At 35.8% G+C, this 16,776-nt stretch overlaps 3 protein-coding genes across 8 annotated transcripts in view; 2 read left to right on the top strand and 1 right to left on the bottom strand.

The window, feature by feature from the left end:
* The window catches only part of LOC117789066 (four and a half LIM domains protein 2-like), a 57,987-nt gene extending 43,009 nt beyond the window's left edge, over positions 1–14,978 (top strand). For 3 of the 6 annotated variants that reach the window (XM_034628082.1, XM_034628081.1, XM_034628083.1), the window contains 5 exons: positions 5,322–5,522; positions 6,003–6,177; positions 13,482–13,651; positions 13,713–13,899; positions 13,958–14,978. In XM_034628082.1, the coding sequence (XP_034483973.1) occupies positions 5,322–5,522; positions 6,003–6,177; positions 13,482–13,651; positions 13,713–13,899; positions 13,958–14,115 (891 nt within the window). In that variant the 3' untranslated portion in view covers positions 14,116–14,978. Of the gene's footprint in view, positions 1–4,128; positions 4,444–5,321; positions 5,523–6,002; positions 6,178–9,217; positions 9,410–11,969; positions 12,218–13,481; positions 13,652–13,712; positions 13,900–13,957 lie in introns of those variants that run through there. The other 3 variants (XM_034628084.1, XM_034628086.1, XM_034628085.1) reach the window with 3 other exon arrangements.
* A 413-nt stretch (positions 14,979–15,391) lies between these two features.
* LOC117789069 (ubiquitin-related modifier 1 homolog) lies at positions 15,392–16,044 on the top strand. Its single transcript, XM_034628090.1, has 5 exons — positions 15,392–15,487; positions 15,542–15,609; positions 15,665–15,746; positions 15,812–15,860; positions 15,916–16,044. Exons 1-5 carry the CDS (start codon positions 15,408–15,410, stop codon positions 15,982–15,984), a joined length of 348 nt encoding a protein of 115 aa, XP_034483981.1. The 5' UTR covers positions 15,392–15,407; the 3' UTR covers positions 15,985–16,044.
* A 315-nt stretch (positions 16,045–16,359) lies between these two features.
* LOC117789070 (kunitz-type serine protease inhibitor HNTX-03141017-like) lies at positions 16,360–16,772 on the bottom strand. The gene is made up of 2 exons (XM_034628091.1): positions 16,667–16,772; positions 16,360–16,613 (listed from the first exon to the last, which is right to left on the bottom strand). Exons 1-2 carry the CDS (start codon positions 16,761–16,763, stop codon positions 16,414–16,416), a joined length of 297 nt encoding a protein of 98 aa, XP_034483982.1. The 5' UTR covers positions 16,764–16,772; the 3' UTR covers positions 16,360–16,413.
* Between the last annotated feature and the right edge of the window lie 4 nt (positions 16,773–16,776).

The following is a 16,776-nucleotide window of genomic DNA, read 5'->3' as shown; positions in this document are numbered from 1 at the left end:
ATAAGAAATTACTCAATTTGTATGTGTAGTTTTATTATTTATCTTATTTTTAATTCTCCGTAAATTTCTTTTATATGCTAAAATAGTTTTTATTACTAGATAAAAATCTTGAAATTTTATCAAAGTATGCACCTTTTATTATTGCTTATTTTGTGCTTTAAAAAATATGAAAACACGTTACAAATTTACCTTGCTCCTAAAAGCAGACAACAGTCTGCGCCCGAAGGAGTGCAACAAAATTTCGAAATTGAATTTGATGCAACTATAATTCAATTTTGTTTTCTTTTCTTTGGAAAGTCTCTCACATTTTTTTGCTTTGATGAAAAGTCTTGACTCAATAATAAATTGAACGTCTGTTTCGCTGAAATAATGTTGTCGACTTTTGCGTGTCAAATCCTTTGTCAAGTTAAGTAGATTCGTCAGCTGGGGCTACAAAGAGAAGTCGACCACCAAGTAAGAAATGATTTTTTGGCTGCTGTCAAAATTATCAGAGATTGAAAAATCTTTGCATTTTAGAATTGTTAAATGTTGTTGTACGTTTTGCGTGAAAATATTAATGACAACAGAAACAGGAAAGTATGTCACTCGGGTGATTTGTTTACGTAGCTCACTTTGTGGTGTGAGGTCTTTCATATCTATTTGTTCTTATACTTCTAATTGTTTTGGGTATTTCTCAAAGAGCACAGGGCCTACTTTTATAAAAAATACATTGCGTAATGTCAGCTAGATGGATACGTTGTATATTTATTTGCATTGTACAAAGCAAAACATGCGAAATTCGCTGCCAAAAAGTGTTATTCAATAGTTTGTCTTTGACATGAATTCATTTTTCCTAGGGGGCAAACATTTGGCGCACTTAAAAGCTGCCAGATATTTTCATTTAATATTTTTCGATACCTGCACTAGAATGCACAGCAGAGGAAGTATGACACGAGTGAGCAGCAGTCATCAATAAACTTTAAATATAACTTTTGAATAGTCATAAGTTGTATGAGGAGTTCTTGTCACAATCGTTGACTTCTTCTAGGCACGGGTATTTATTAGTCGTTCTATTTGCGAAGTTTTGAAGCCATTTGTACTTGTTCGCATTATTTATCTACAGCATATGTATATAAGTCTAATTTATATATGTTTTTAGCTGGCCAAAATAATTTAAAATTCACTTGAAACTGCTGGCAAATGAAATTTCAAAATTTCTAAATATTCTTTTGGCTGTGCCACTAAAATGAAACACCTTTTCATTTAAATGTTGTTATTGCTTATTTTCTCATCATTTTTCCATGTAGAAATATTCCCCATACTTGTTTTTTATTGACGTGAATTGCTGTTTTTCCGTTTCTCGCCTTCTTTCGTGGCCCAAAGAATTAATGATGTTTTGTGCCGCGTGCAAGATATGGTTAAATGTCACTTAATGGCTATTATTCTATTTTTAATATTATTTGAGAAGCTCTGACACAATCCAATCAAAATCAAATTTGAGAGGCCCCCACAATAAACTTAAACTTGAACTCATCATGTGTAGATCATCCCCTGATCGACCCACTGACGCAGTTTCCCATGAAACCGCCCCTCTCCTCATCCACCCGCTTCGAATCCCTTTATCATTCGAATGTATTTTTAAACACTTAAAAAATCAACGCTAGTCATTAAATTTCCATAATTTGGCCATTGTAGAGACCATTTGCCGCTGCTTTTATCGAGCGAAATTATAAAAATAATCTGGAAAATATATAAATTTATGACCCAATTAACGCCTGCGTGCAAAATGATTAATGCCCACAATGCTGAACGCAATTCTCGTGCGAAGCGCACACACGACACGCAAACTTTTATCAAAGATTCGCGAACTGCATTTTTATTTATAGACAAGCTCAAGATTGCATTTCACTCTGCTCCATTGCACTTGCTGAGGCGTCTGCTGCAATAATAGCATTAATATACATATACATTCATACGTATATATATACCCTATGTTCGTATGTATCTGTCTGTGATTATCCACATGAAATCACTCACAAATTTGGATCGTTAGGAAATTTTTTATATATCGTTGACTTAGTTTATAATTAAAGCTACTTTAATATAGGTATAGCACGAAACTTATTAATTGCTTGAGAGTTACCCTGTAGTGAGAAAGTATTTTTCAAATGATGGCCTTATTAAATATTCGTAATAGTATCAGTCCACTGTAAATACCTTGCAAATTTCAAATTAATAATTTGTCAGCTTTTGTATATTAATTTATAATATTTACTCAGACATATGAGTAAAATTATAATGAAAATAGATACTCTTGAATTATATATTTTAAATTTAACGTATCGATAACTTCAAATTAAATACAACTCATTTTAATTACGTACGTTAAAAACACTTTTTTTTAAATTTACTAATCGAAAAATGACCTGTTATGTGCAAATTATGGATTAATATTTATATTTCTGTTGCAAATTGTGCTTTAAGCATTCATTTAATTTAAATGCACAATGCATTTGTATTTATCAAATATTCACAATCTTATGTCAGCAACCAATTTACACTAGACAGCTTAGATTTTACACAAGAGAAATTGGTATCTTGACAAGGCTAATCATTGGCCAAGATCGCAGACAAGGGCTGAACTTGCCGCTTGCCCTTTTTAGAGCACTTTGTTCTCACTTTCTTGCCAATTTTACAAAATGCTCGGTTCAGTGCACAAGAAAATTCATATGTAATAATTATTAAATTTGTTGTTTTCGGCCTTGTATGTATCTGCAAATTAGTTGCTATTCAAATGTCATCGTTATATTTGTTTTAACGCGTTTGTAAATTTAAATGTATTTATTAAAAATGTTTGTTTTGATGGGCAGTGCTATTTATTTGCCTTGGCTATTTGCCCTTTGGTGTCACATTAGCTCAGCTGACAAAACTTGTCAGCTCTCATGTGCAGTTACAGATACATTCAAAGGTGCAGATGCATTTATACCAGAAACAGATTTTATATAAGATTGATTACGATAGATATATTTGAGTGTTTAATTCTTCTTCTGGCTCATTTCAATTATCAATCAAATTGTTTTACACTTTGTTTATAGAATATCTTGAAAGTGTCTTAACTTAAAAGATACATACATCTGTTTCCAGTGAGTTTTGTTGCAGCTGTTTGTAATTTTCTTTTGCATTTTCCATTGGTATTTTAATGTTCTGTCTCTGTGCCAAAATTGCTGTAACAATTTGTTGTTGTTCTTGTCAAAAAATACAACAAAAAAAAAAAGAAATCCCAAAATGAAAAAAGAAAGCCATATTAATTAAACGAGTATACACTGCCCACGCTGCTGTCCCTATAAGATCAATTAAAAATCTATATAGATTCACGTTGCATGTGGCAGAGATGAGAGCACGAGCTCTTGCTATTGTTGTTGTTGCTGTTGCAGACCAGACGGGAGCTGACCAGACAAATCTAAAGGAATTTATGCTCCGAGTGTGCGAGCGCCATTAAATGAGCAAAAGTATGATAGTGTGTGTGCGAGAGGTGTGCTCATGTGTGTGTGTTTGTGTGTGTCTGAGACTTGTGTGTCGTGTGCAGAAGCGCCAGAGGCATCAACAAAGGAAAAATGATTTTTCCGAAAATGATTATTTCAATACGAGTATCTTCGCATGCGTATGTAAATGACGTGGGACAGCGCCCCCTATAACAGCAGCTGCAGGTGTGTGTCTAACACACATACACACACACACACAAGCACATAAAGTCTAATTTCATTTGGCACCTGAAAAATTGAAATATTAATAGAATCTTGTATATGTTAAATATTACAGGCAAAAATTGCAAACTTGACGTTGCATTTAAGATTTCAATAATGCCGTTAATGATTAGCCCAGTTGGCCGTTGTCTAAGCCAATTTGTATTACCAGATACAAAACTAGTGATGCCTCCACTACCTCTACCTCTCTGTCTTTACCTCCCTCTCTGAGAGTGATCAATCTCTCTCTGTTGCGCTCATTTGGCCAGCGTTGCGCTCGCCGGCTCTCAATGGCACTCCCCGAGATTTTATTTTTACACTTGACTCTGGGGGCGAAACTAGATACACGCGTCGAAAGCGAACAGCGAGCAGCAAGCAGCGAGATTTTTCAAAACGTTTTTAAATTTTTTGTGAACATACGCGGCAGTTGGCATCTCGACTCGGGAAAGTCCAAAACGTAACGCGAAAATTTCGGTGATTTCACAACTTGGATTCGTCGCTAGGTTTTTTTGTGCGGATCGAGTACATAATAATTATAGAAAGTTCAGTCGGTCATTGGAGTGCAAAGTTTTTCCGATAAAAAAGCAAACAAGATGGCGGACGTGGAAATTATGCAAACGGTGACGGAAACCAAGAAAACGAAGAAGGTCAAAAAAACTTCGAAGCGTCGCGAATCGGAAGTGCAAATCAGCGAGGTTGATGCCTCCATCGAGGAAAGGGGGTAGGTGAACGTGTTACGTGTTCCGTGTGGATCAGTTTTGTGAATCAGTTCGCAAAGGGCGTCAAAAAAATGGAACCAAGAGCCATCGCCCAAAATTGGAACTTGTTCGATTTTTTGTTACCCTTTGTAACGACTCGTTATACGACTCTCTGGTATTATCTGGTATTTTGGATGGCCGTGTGTTGTCTCAGCTCGTATATGTATTGTATACTCGTAATTCTTGACTTTATCTCTCATCTGATAAATCAAATTCAAATTGAAAAACTTCAAATATAATGAATCTTTCATGCACATTCGATAAATTCAAAATCAAATTCGTTCATCTGAAAAAATAATCGATCACAAGCAAACTATCCAAAGTACTCGCATATCTCGAACTATTACAAAACGACACGTTTACTACCTTCTTTCCTCGGCAAAACTGTTTACTAAAAGGTACCCACATAAAGCTGTCGTTGTCTATAAATGTCTAATCTATGTCTACACACCCAACACACATACTATATAAAACAACAACCACAATTCGAAACAAACAACAAACAAACAGATCACTTCACTCAAAACTCAATACTTAAAACTCAATATTGAAATCCAAAATAGAAAACAAAAGCTGTACAAGAATAGTGTATACATACAGATACAGATACATTTACATAAAGATCTAGATATATATTATATTATTGAGTAGTGCCACAAAAACACGAACATACTATACCAAATGAATACTATGAATACTTGTCCATATGCATATAAATATATTATCGAAATATCCAACATTTTTACACTGTCCCACAAGCAAATTGATTGCAAGCACTTGAATGGATTTTTATTCATGCTTCATAAAAATGATTATTTACTTAATATGTGTTTATTTACAGTTAATTTTCAGTGGCGAATACACAAAGGCCATGGACAAGGATTGGCATTCGGGCCATTTCTGTTGCTGGCAGTGCGATGAGAGTCTCACTGGACAGCGTTACGTCATCCGTGATGATCATCCCTATTGCATCAAGTGCTACGAGAATGTGTTCGCGAATACGTGCGAGGAGTGCAACAAGATCATTGGCATCGATTCGAAGGTGAGTTTGCTATACAGGATGAGAATATGATTTTAATGTCCAACAATGTTAATTTTTGCAAAGAAGAAGTTGTTCTATCGCATTTCCTAAAGTTAATTTGATGACCTTAGTTTAATGTTGAGCTAAAAGTAATCTAAAATTAAGGGAGTTTAATTTGAAAATGAAATTTTGAGAACTATGGGGATTTAATAATTGCTTTACCAACTTTTAAAACTATTAAAAGAATATTATTAAAGATATATATAGTATATATAGTATTTTTTTCTCTCATCTCTTTTTATTTTATTTAATAAAAATCTTCTGTTAAAATTAAAAGCCTTTAAGCCCAAATTTTGAAACTACATAAATAAAATTGTTAAGATGATATTTTATAGTATTTTTTCTCTTTCACTTTGCTCTTTTTATTTTATTTTATGAGAATCTTTTATTTAAATTAAAAGCTTATAATTTTGTTCTATAAAAATTTCCTTGTTTTCACAGGATTTATCCTATAAAGACAAGCACTGGCACGAGGCCTGTTTCCTGTGCTTCAAATGCAATCTGAACCTGGTCGACAAGCAGTTTGGCGCCAAGGCCGATAAGATCTACTGTGGCAACTGCTACGATGCCCAGTTTGCCTCACGTTGCGATGGCTGCGGTGAAGTTTTCCGTGCCGGTAAGCAAACGATTTACAAATTATTTAATTTGTAGCATACTTTCGGGCGGCATTAGAAAATAGACTCAATATGAAGAGTGATGAGACTGCGAGAACTGGTTGGGCAACGTCTGGTGGGTGGCAGTTCCTTGGGAATTGGGGAGATTGTAGAGGGGAAATGGAGATGCAAGCAAGTTTTTGTGTAAGCTTAATACTATGCCAAATTAATTGCACTTGGGGAGCAATTTGTTACCAACTGGCGACACATTCCATAAATCTCCAATGTGCGTATGCCCTGTAAAAATTAAACGATAGAGGGGTATTACGCTCTTGGCACAGATAATTGTACTCAATAAGTAGTATAGAAAAAGAAGAAAAAACCACTTATTGGTGTTTAAGCATATCTTTCAAGTACATTACAATCCCAGACAAATATAATGTAGTAAATTATATAACATAAGGCAGCTATTTTCAATGTCTAGTTAAGATTTCTGTTAATTAGCTGAATGGAATTTTGAGATTAAATTAAATTCTCACTTAAAATTTAACTTAACCTTCAAAAATAAAAATTGAAAGCACATTAAAGCTCAACTCTTGAACTTTACGATCAAATAATAAATATTTTTACAGGGTATACTATATTACAGTCAGTTTTTTTTTGTATTTCTAATGAACTTGCTACAGATGAGTGCGTGCAACGTCCAGTTCCTCAAGCCAGTTTCTGTTTGCAGTTCCCGTGCATTTTGAACGATATCTGTTTTCATTACACGTTGCTTTAGGTGCAATTTGAGCGTTACGAGCACTTTGTGTCCAAGTTTGTTGTTTCTTGGTGCTTGAAATGATGCCTGACATAAGTCAGTTCAGTGCGAAGCAAGTTCATTGTCACGATAAACGGCCCACGCCATGCACCTAAAACCAAATGAGACAGAGAGAGAGAGACAGGTGGAGAGGGAAAGAGTGTGAGTGTGAGTGTGACAGATCACAGCTGTCTCAGGCCCTGAACTCACAGGTGGACGACATTGCCACGGCTAACAAAAGGTGTAAATTATGACAAGTTCTCTGTTTTTGTTTGTGTCTCATTCAATTGGAGCGTTACGCAAATAAAAGTTAGTTAAGATAAATATTCCTATAATAAGTACGAATGTTCGCCTGCTGTTTGGTGATAAATTTATTGAGATAAACAAACCCAAATCGAGATCAACATCGTCCAATTGTCAGACTGCTATCAATGAGAGTGTTAAGCACGTTCCAAATTTGGCCGTGACACTTTCGTTGCCAACGCGGAACGTAACGTGGCCCGTCCGTTTATTAGCCGCAATTGAAGGCATTACCAAAATTGGCAGTGTTGTTGTAGTTGTTGTTGGTAGTAAGTACACGCTGACATTGCCAATTACGAGGGGAAATAAATAAGTTGCAGTGTAAATTGGAATCAACATCAATGTCAGGCAACGCATCCCACATGAGTGTGAATGCCAATTGATTGGCATTTGAATACACTCAGTTCAGTATTCAGTTCTGTGTGTGCCAAAGGTGGGTCGTTAACCACAGCCATGACAAGTGTCATTTACATTACCAATTCAGGCATTAACTAATTGTCTAATCAAATACTTATCGTATTTGTAAAATTTGCTAATTTTATTATCAAAACACTCGTCCCAAAAACTGCGTTTTAATTGTCAACTTTTGATCCACAAATTGCTTACATCATTAACACCCCCACTAGCTAAAAATCACATAAATTATCAGGAATTATCTATCATCTAACAGAACATGCGACGACAACGCCTTGAAATCATCTCTGTCATCTATGTTAATTCATGCGAAAATCTGGCAAATTGTTCAACAGATCCACATTAAGCACTCAAGTCATGACTCACCACAATTTTTATTTATAATTATTAGATATCGTATTTGAATATTTTTGAATAGAACTTGTTTTTTTCGTTTTTCTATTCTTATGATTTGTGGCTTTTAAATTGGCTAGCTAACAATCAACGAAACGAAGAATTATTAAAGATCGCCGATAAGCGTGTTGAATTTAATTAATGTTTTTTTTTTTATAGAAACTGCGGCATATTTTTAAGAAGTAATTGCTTAAGTTTAGTATATGATCTGTAATGACTCATACTTTACATTAACTGATTGCGATTTATTCGTGCTCAACTTGAGAAAACTCTTAGGAAGTGTAGTCTTATCTCTTCATATCTTCTTAACTTGAATTGCATTCCAAGCTGCAACTTCAGTAATTTCTAGTTAATTGTTTAATTGCTTAATTGCTTGCTGATAAAATAAAGTCAACTATTTTATTGCAATTCAATTAATTTGTTTACAGTCAAGTAGAGTAAAACCCACGCACAGCTAACAAGTAGATCGGCAATTAATCAAACGAATTTCCGTAAAGAGTAAGAGAGAGAGAGAGAGAGGGAAAGAGGGAAAGAGAGGCCTTTAGGGCTGTTTTACCAAATAAGTAGCTGTTACAATTTCCAGGTAATGTCAATTCAGATTGCCACTGGGCGGAGTTTTGAAAGTGGATGCATTTCTTGACATTTCCATATCACATTTCCCACTTGAAAATTATGCAGCAACCCACACGAAGCTGAAGCTTCCTCGAGCCGAGCGGCTCACCTTAACGCCCTGGCAGCATTGGCAATGTCAAAGCGGCCTAAAGCACTTGACTTGCAACTTGAACGTATCACAGCTATCTGCATAAAACATAAGTAGTCAGTCAGCCAGTCAGTCAGTCAAGTAACCAGTTTCCGCCAGTCAAAATAGTTCATAATTGCATGAAGAGCCTAAATGGCACCTTGCCTGCCTTGTTATGTCTCCTCTGCCATGTTAAACAAGACGATCTTTGTCAGAGTCGGCGGCAACAGTAACAGCAACAACAACAACAACAAAACAACAACAATACCAGCATCAACAACAATTTCACTCAACAAGCAAAAACGTAACTCAGCTCAACGACAGTTCAACTCAACTCAATTCAACTGAACGAAACTCACCTCAGTCGAGTTGTTTTTTTTTTTTTGTTTACGTTGCGTCGGCTTTGTTGATTTTTTTGGCGGCTGTTCTCAGTCTCAAAACGGCTTTCAAAGCGCTTGGCAAGTGCCGCGGATGTAATTGTTGAAATTGCAATAATATTCAGAGCAACGTGTTGCATGTTTGATATCAATTGCAGCGCAATCATATAAACAAGAGTCGCCAGTCGACAGTGAATATATTCATACAATATATATTAAAAACCAATTAAAAAGTATTTCCGCACTCAATTATTGTTGAAATTGTTGCATTGTTGAGTGTTATCAATTTGGCACAACTCAATTTGTTGCTGTAAACAATTGATTGTTTATAGAGATATTCTTGTAAACAAGCCGAAATATAAAGTGGCTACAATTTGGGATAAACTGCAGCGCCACAACTCGTAAACTAGCCCTGATATAAAACAGTCGCCGTCAAATGCTGCGTATACGCAATATATCATTTTCTTTGCCTGGGCGTATGCGTATTTCTCACACACTTTGCGACAGTTTAATTAACCCACACTCAAACTCACTGACATGGCATTACACAATCCGGAAAAGTAAAAAAAAAAAAACCAAAAAAACAAAAATGTTTGAAATGCGACCAAAATGCAAAACGGGAATTCGAGTCAAGCTATCGTCTGACGCCTCTGCATTACAGTTGATATCAGTTTTTATTATAACAGAAAAAAAAAAAACAAACAAAACAATAAAAAGAAATTAATAATAAACATGTGGCTGCAGCACCAGTTGTAGGAGCTTCGTTTGGGGCAGTGTCGAATAGAAATTGCATACCCAAAACCGGAAACAATTTGAGCTGCTTTTTTGGCTGCATTTAAAATGTGGCGATAGCATCGACGTGTGCCACATTTAAAGAGCTAAATGGAAAACATGAAAAGCAGCACAACACAATCATGAATATGCACGCAAAGAGTATAACAGCAATTTAAGATCGAGAGGGGGGATCTAAAGAGGGCGGAATCGCCCACTTGAGTTGGCATTTCTTTTTACGAGCATTGTTGGCACTGCAATTGAATGCCAATTGAAATGAAATCGAAAACGAAATCAAAATTAAAATAATAAAAGAAAAAACAATTGCAAAATGAAATCACATTGAAAATCATAAACGACGAAAGCTTGAACTCCTTCTGTACTTTGCTTTATTAATTGAAAGGTAGCCGACCCAATAAATCTCGAGAGCTCTCGATAATGTATAAATCCTCAGCATGGCGCCTGTTTACATTATTAAATACAAACAGAGCTTTGAGAAACTTGCTTAAGCAAATGAATCCATGAATGCCATTAGTCTTTTTTTTTTTTTTAGTGTCTTTCGGCTTATCAGACAATCCAGGGGATTTCAATTTCTCTTTTATTTCAAACCAATCTGAGAAATACTAATAAATCTATACTCTCTGCCCTGCAGCAGTTGACATTTGCACAGGCGGGTCAGAGATTGTCAATAGACAAAGCTTTTAGCTTGCTTACACAAGACATATCACGATATCTCAAATTGCATAAGAAGTTGAACATTTCGTGATATATTATCGCAATAAGATACCGTGTAAACATGCTGTAGCTAAGTAAGGAAATGTCAACGAATTTGAGTAACCGAAATACGAGCAACAATTTTTGCCGAGCTCTGCAAATGATTTGAAAATGCAGAGCACGAGTTGAAAGCACTTTCCATTTCATGGCTGTCAATTGGACACGTAATGGGAGGTTGTATATTGTTTTAAAAGTCAGCAATCAATCATTCACTTAGATCACATCTGGCTGTCAATGCGTTCATATAATCGTACTCTCATATCTCATATTATATATATCGACTCCAAAGGCCTGAGACTGGCGAATTCTCAATGTCGCCTCCTCCGATCTCCACTTGACCTCAACTCTGTCGGTGTCGGTGTCTCTGAATTTGTTTTGTTTTTACTTTTTCTATATTTTGTAGGCGTCTGTCGAGTCAATTCGTGGGCGATGTCTTTGGGATGTTGTGCGCTTGGCAACTAGCTCAATTAGTTATAATTATGTGACACGGCTTTGGGGCTATAAATAAGCACCGATCAAGCTAAGCCACAAATGCTGAGAAAGCCATATTAATGCTGTGGTGCTATTGTGGTTCTCAGCTCTCTAGTAATCTGAAACCCGCAGCCCAATTCTTGAATCTGAACATTATCTGACTCTATCCATAATACTTGTCTTTCCATATTCTCTGGCTGAGTTTCCTGTGGGCAATTTCAGATTTAGATTTTCAATTTCCTGCTTTAATTTGCGCACGCGCTCATGAAATTTTAAGCAATTTATTTGTAGCTACTTTGGATTTTTTTGTTTTACAAAAAGTTAATTATTTAATGATTTATGAAGGCATTATTGTAGCTATTGTATTGTTGGCTGTTGTCATGTTATTTATAAACATTCTCTAAGTTTTTAATGAAACTTGTTGTCTAAGCTAGCAAATTTCGTTGGCGGGGCGGAGTGATGTCATTGCCTTGAAGTCGGAGAGACCCGACGTCGCCAAAATTGTTGAATTCGATTTACAGTCATTGAGAGCACTGAGATCGGTTAGAGATTAGTTGTGGCTGGGCATAAGATTGTACATCTCAACTGGTTTCTGCTCCGACCCAAATGAGTTTCAGTTCAAGTCCATTGATCAGACCCCGTTGTTGACCCAGTTGTAATTTGGTAAACAAATTGATGACTTAGACTCTTTGAGACAATCGTGACTTAATGGGCAAGTTGACGAGTTGAAAGTGCTGCAGTTTAAACGTCATTTGAATCACATTACCAATGGTATAGACACCACAGCAGCGAATCAATCAACATGACCGATGTGGATGTACTCAGCTCCAGAATGAAGTCGCGTTTGCATTTGCAAACCAAAACAATTGGTGCCGAGCGCATTAAGAAGGCCAAGGATAACAACGAGGACATTGCCGTGCTGAGCATGTTCCTACCAAATGCCAGTGCTGTCGAGGAAAATCGCAGCTTCTATTGCTCCCTCGGCGATTATTGTCGCCTTGGAGATCCGCGTGCCACCAAAGCAGGTAATAATCAAAGGCGTCGTACTCAGCAGTGGATCAGCTAAAGCTTCTCATAAATTATGTTAATTAAGTCCAGTGATACATCATAATTTATCAATATTACTGCCCATTTAATGCCTAGTCGGTTGCCAAAAAGGTGAAAAATAGACACCCACATGAATTATTTTGGTATTGTGTCCAGCTCTCCATAACGTCATCGCAGCTTTCGTCTGCTGGTAGTTTTGCCATGAGTAATGGGACACAAGCAGAGGTACACTTAAAGAAATAGTTGGTCTATAAATTAAAAAATCAGCTGGTGATTGAAAGATATTAAAAATATATATATATAAGATATATAAAAGAAGATGGAAAATCTCTCTGTTTCTGCAAAATTGACCATAAAACAATTATATCTTCATTCCCAAATCTAAGGCTTAAGATTAAACAATTCTAAAATGTTCTTAAAAGTCCACTTATATAATAAGCAATTCTTTCGAAAGCTATCTGTCTTACTCCAAGTTTGTTAAATCGTTATAGCGCATATTAACATGTGGTAACATCTCCTAAATCTCCTAATGTCTATAACACATTAATCTAACAAACCTCATAAATTGCTCATATACGATTTTACCCACTTTTTTGATGTAAACTATTAAAGAAACGACAGAGGCAATTTTAAGCATAACAGAATAACAATAGAAACAATATAATAGTAACTGCCCTGACATTATTCCAGTCAATTACCCACTTCCCTTCTCCCACCAATTGGCAGTCAGTGAACCCAATGATGAACTCCCTTTGGCAAAGTTTTCTCCCTGGCCCAAACATTCGACATTTTCATGTTATATTTTTGGCAACAAATTTTGAGCACGCAATAAATAAACTAAAGAGATTTTTTATGCACACTAGCTAAAGGCTGTCCCACAAAAGAATTTAATGGAAGCACTATTATAACGATAACTTCATAGGGTTATCGTGTCTCTTGAGACTGGATAATTTGCATAATTTTTGCATTAATTGTTATGAAAATGCGGGGAAGTGGAATGGGATTTGGGAAAGAGTTTCGTCTTTGACAGTTGCATGTCAGGTGCACATAATGATGGCAAGAGAAATGATATTATTTTTTGTTGTTATTGAAAATAAGTTGTGATTGGGTATTGTCCTGAATATGTCTGGAATTTGGGGTATTTAATAGATTGAGTTACTGAGCAAAGTTCAAGGTTGCAATTTGAAATTGAAATTGAAATTGATTTGTCTAACGTCTGTCTCTTTCTCTGTTATTAAATAGGAACCAAGAAAATGGAATACAAAACCCGTCAGTGGCATGAGAATTGTTTCTGCTGCTGTGTCTGCAAGATGGCAATTGGCACCAAGTCGTTTATCCCAAGGGAGCAGGAGATTTACTGCGCCGGCTGCTATGAGGAGAAGTTTGCCACGCGTTGCATCAAGTGCAACAAGGTGAGAAAAAAATGGAGAAACCAAGGTGATCCAGTTAACAACGGTTTCATTTGTATTTCAGGTAATCACCTCTGGTGGAGTTACCTACAAGAACGAGCCGTGGCATCGTGAGTGCTTCACTTGCACCCACTGCAACATCACTCTGGCCGGTCAACGCTTCACCAGCCGCGATGAGAAGCCCTACTGTGCTGAATGCTTTGGTGAATTGTTTGCCAAACGTTGCACATCTTGTGTCAAGCCCATCACTGGTGAGTTGCAATTGAACTTTAATTAATATATGACCTTTTACTAAGTGATTCCCCATAGGCATTGGTGGCACACGCTTCATCTCGTTTGAGGATCGTCATTGGCATCACGATTGCTTTGTCTGTGCCAGCTGCAAGGCCAGCCTGGTTGGACGCGGTTTCATCACCGACGGACCCGACATTCTCTGCCCCGACTGTGCCAAGCAGAAGCTGATGTAAACACCTAAATCGCCCAAGTCGAACCAAGCCAAGTGGCATCCGCATCCCTGACGGCTTGGATGGGAGCAGCAACAGCAGCTGATACAAGTGAAATATAGTAAAGGGCAGCAGCGAAAGCAAGATTTAGCCATATATTAAACATTAACAAAATTCAACGAAAAATGAATCAAATCAGCGGATTGAGCGGAATATGTATTAAACGATATATACAAACAAACAAATTAATGCCTTACACTTACACATACATATATACTTATTAGATATGAAATGGACAAAAAATGAAATCCTAAAATCAAAAGCCACAAATTTTTAAAATTATTAATTAACTATTGTACGAGTGCTTGTATACTTATTAATATAGCATCAAAAATAATGAAATGCTATATGCATAATACTAGCTAAACTAAAGTGAAAAAAACGAGTGAAACAAAAAAACAAAATGAAGAAAAAAATCTCGCTTGAAAATTGATATTTTTTGTGCTTTATCATCAAATTGTATAAAATATATATTTATTATTTGTAATTGCATTTGAGCGCGAAAACAAAAACAAAACGATGAAAACAAGATAATGTAACTATTGTTGCCACACATTGCATAATGTATGTATGTTTATTTATTTATTTTAAGTCCTCTAACCACACAAAAAAGATGCGTGTAAAGATTTTCTAACCGCGGTTTCAGTTAAATACTTGTATTAAAACGCAGTTTATGTTTTTATTTTATATTTTATATATGTTATTAAACAATACCATACACACAAAAGCATACCCAAAACACAATTACACGTACACACGTCCTAGCAATTTAATTGTTTAGTTTTATTTTCATGGATTTGTATTATAATGAAGCACTTTGCGCTAACTAAAATATCCACACGTTATTATTTTACAAATGCCAACAAAATGTCAATGTCCTTAACTATTTAATGAAATTAAAGCTAAATAAACAAATAATATTCATCGATAGTCTTTGACTTTTATTTAAATTGGAATTAAAGATATGGAGTTAAACATTTTTGGTAAGGAATATCTTTTATTTTCGTTTTGCATGGAAATTGTATACATTTAAAAAATATAGCAAGTAAGGTAACGTAATATACAGAAATCGATTTGGTATATTTCAAAACGCATAAACGAGCTGATCTGTTAACACATTGTGCAAAAAGAGCACTGTAAGCGCACAATAGAGCTAACAGTTATGTTAATGGCAATGTTACGTTAACGTTTATAGTGAATGGCAATAGAGCTAACAGTTATGTTAATGGCAATGTTATTGATACCGTTTATAGTGAATGGCAATTGGCCAAACAGAAAACAAACTGAAGATGGAAAACAAAAACACGCCGGACTTAAAGCTTATCTTAGAATTCAGGTATTTAATGAAAAGATCAGCATTAAATTGTTGTTAAAATATGTTATATTCTAGTGCTGGCGCCGAGCTGCTTTTTGGAAATATCAAACGCCGGCAGCTTACGTTAGACGGTGCGCAGAAATGTAAGCATTTTCCAGTTCACTCTTTTGAATTAGCAATTGATTAGTTAATTCGCAGGGACAATTGCCAATTTGCTAAAATGGATGCATGCCAATATATTAACAGAACGTCCAGAGCTATTTATACAAGGAGACACTGTGTAAGTGTTCCCGTTGGAACAGCACGTGCTGTTGTTGCCTCTAATTGTATATTCTTATGTTTTAGACGACCCGGAATATTGGTGCTGATTAATGATACGGACTGGGAGTTGCTGGTAAGTGGGATTAACTTCACAAACAACTTTTTGCTACAGTATTTCTTAATTTTAGGGCGAACTAGAGTATGAACTGCAACAGAATGATAATGTGCTTTTTATATCCACACTACACGGCGGATAGCGTATAAGCAAAATAGTTTTCGAATTTTCATATAAATTGTTTGTAAATAAAAAAAAAATATAAAAATAGCTTTAGACACAAATCAGAATTACGTCCCTTTACCAAAAATGGCAAAGGCCCACACGATGATTCGGGGATGTAAAGGTTTTCTTCATTTCAAGTTCAATTCAGTTAGCGCTGCCGCTATTTATACTGCGTGCCAACAGAATAAGCACTTGGGAATTATAACGCACACTTGGCAGCTAAAATATCGCATGATAGAAAGAGATCGCTTTCATGAGACGTGTTTTAAAATAAATTACCAACACATTTCCTTTTTTAATTATTTTAAATGACATCTTAAACACATTTTATTTAATGATATTTATATGGACGAATTTTAAAATAGGTATATACTGAAAGTGTACAGATGATTATGTAATTTAAATATTAAGTTGTAAGCTTGCACTGCTTTATGCAAGAAATTCGACTGCAAAAGCGGTTTTTGTTGCCACCACAACCTTTGTAGGCCAACTTCTTGCACTTTCTTGTCTTTGTGTCGAAGTACCACATTTCGTTGTTGGCATTCTTACGGCATACGGGCCAGCCCGAAACCCCTCGATTCTTAAAGCCTTGGCATGTCTGTCCCACTGTAATAAATATTTTCAATGCTGCGAATATATTAATTAATTTATTTACATACCAGCAAATCCTCGGCATTGCTCATTGAGCTCGGCATGCGTGGCATGCGAGAAGGACACGAAAAGTGTCAGCAAAGCTAAGGTAACAATTATATTCATTTGGCTGATTTCA

Source organism: Drosophila innubila, assembly GCF_004354385.1.
Source record: "Drosophila innubila isolate TH190305 chromosome 3L unlocalized genomic scaffold, UK_Dinn_1.0 0_D_3L, whole genome shotgun sequence".
In the NCBI taxonomy this organism is placed as follows: Eukaryota; Metazoa; Arthropoda; class Insecta; order Diptera; family Drosophilidae; genus Drosophila; species Drosophila innubila.
The sequence above is the reverse complement of the archived record's forward strand: the minus strand, read 5'-3'. Positions and strand labels throughout refer to the sequence as shown.

Bases quoted from the DNA above. Each gene is read 5' to 3' on its own strand.
- LOC117789070 (XM_034628091.1), bottom strand. From the start codon at position 16,763: ATGAATATAATTGTTACCTTAGCTTTGCTGACACTTTTCGTGTCCTTC. The intron at 16,614-16,666 runs GTATGTAAATAA...TATTTATTACAG, and splicing joins GCAATGCCGAGGATTTGCTG to TGGGACAGACATGCCAAGGC.
- LOC117789069 (XM_034628090.1), top strand. From the start codon at position 15,408: ATGGCAATTGGCCAAACAGAAAACAAACTGAAGATGGAAAACAAAAAC. The intron at 15,488-15,541 runs GTATTTAATGAA...GTTATATTCTAG, and splicing joins AAGCTTATCTTAGAATTCAG to TGCTGGCGCCGAGCTGCTTT. The intron at 15,610-15,664 runs GTAAGCATTTTC...GTTAATTCGCAG, and splicing joins GTTAGACGGTGCGCAGAAAT to GGACAATTGCCAATTTGCTA.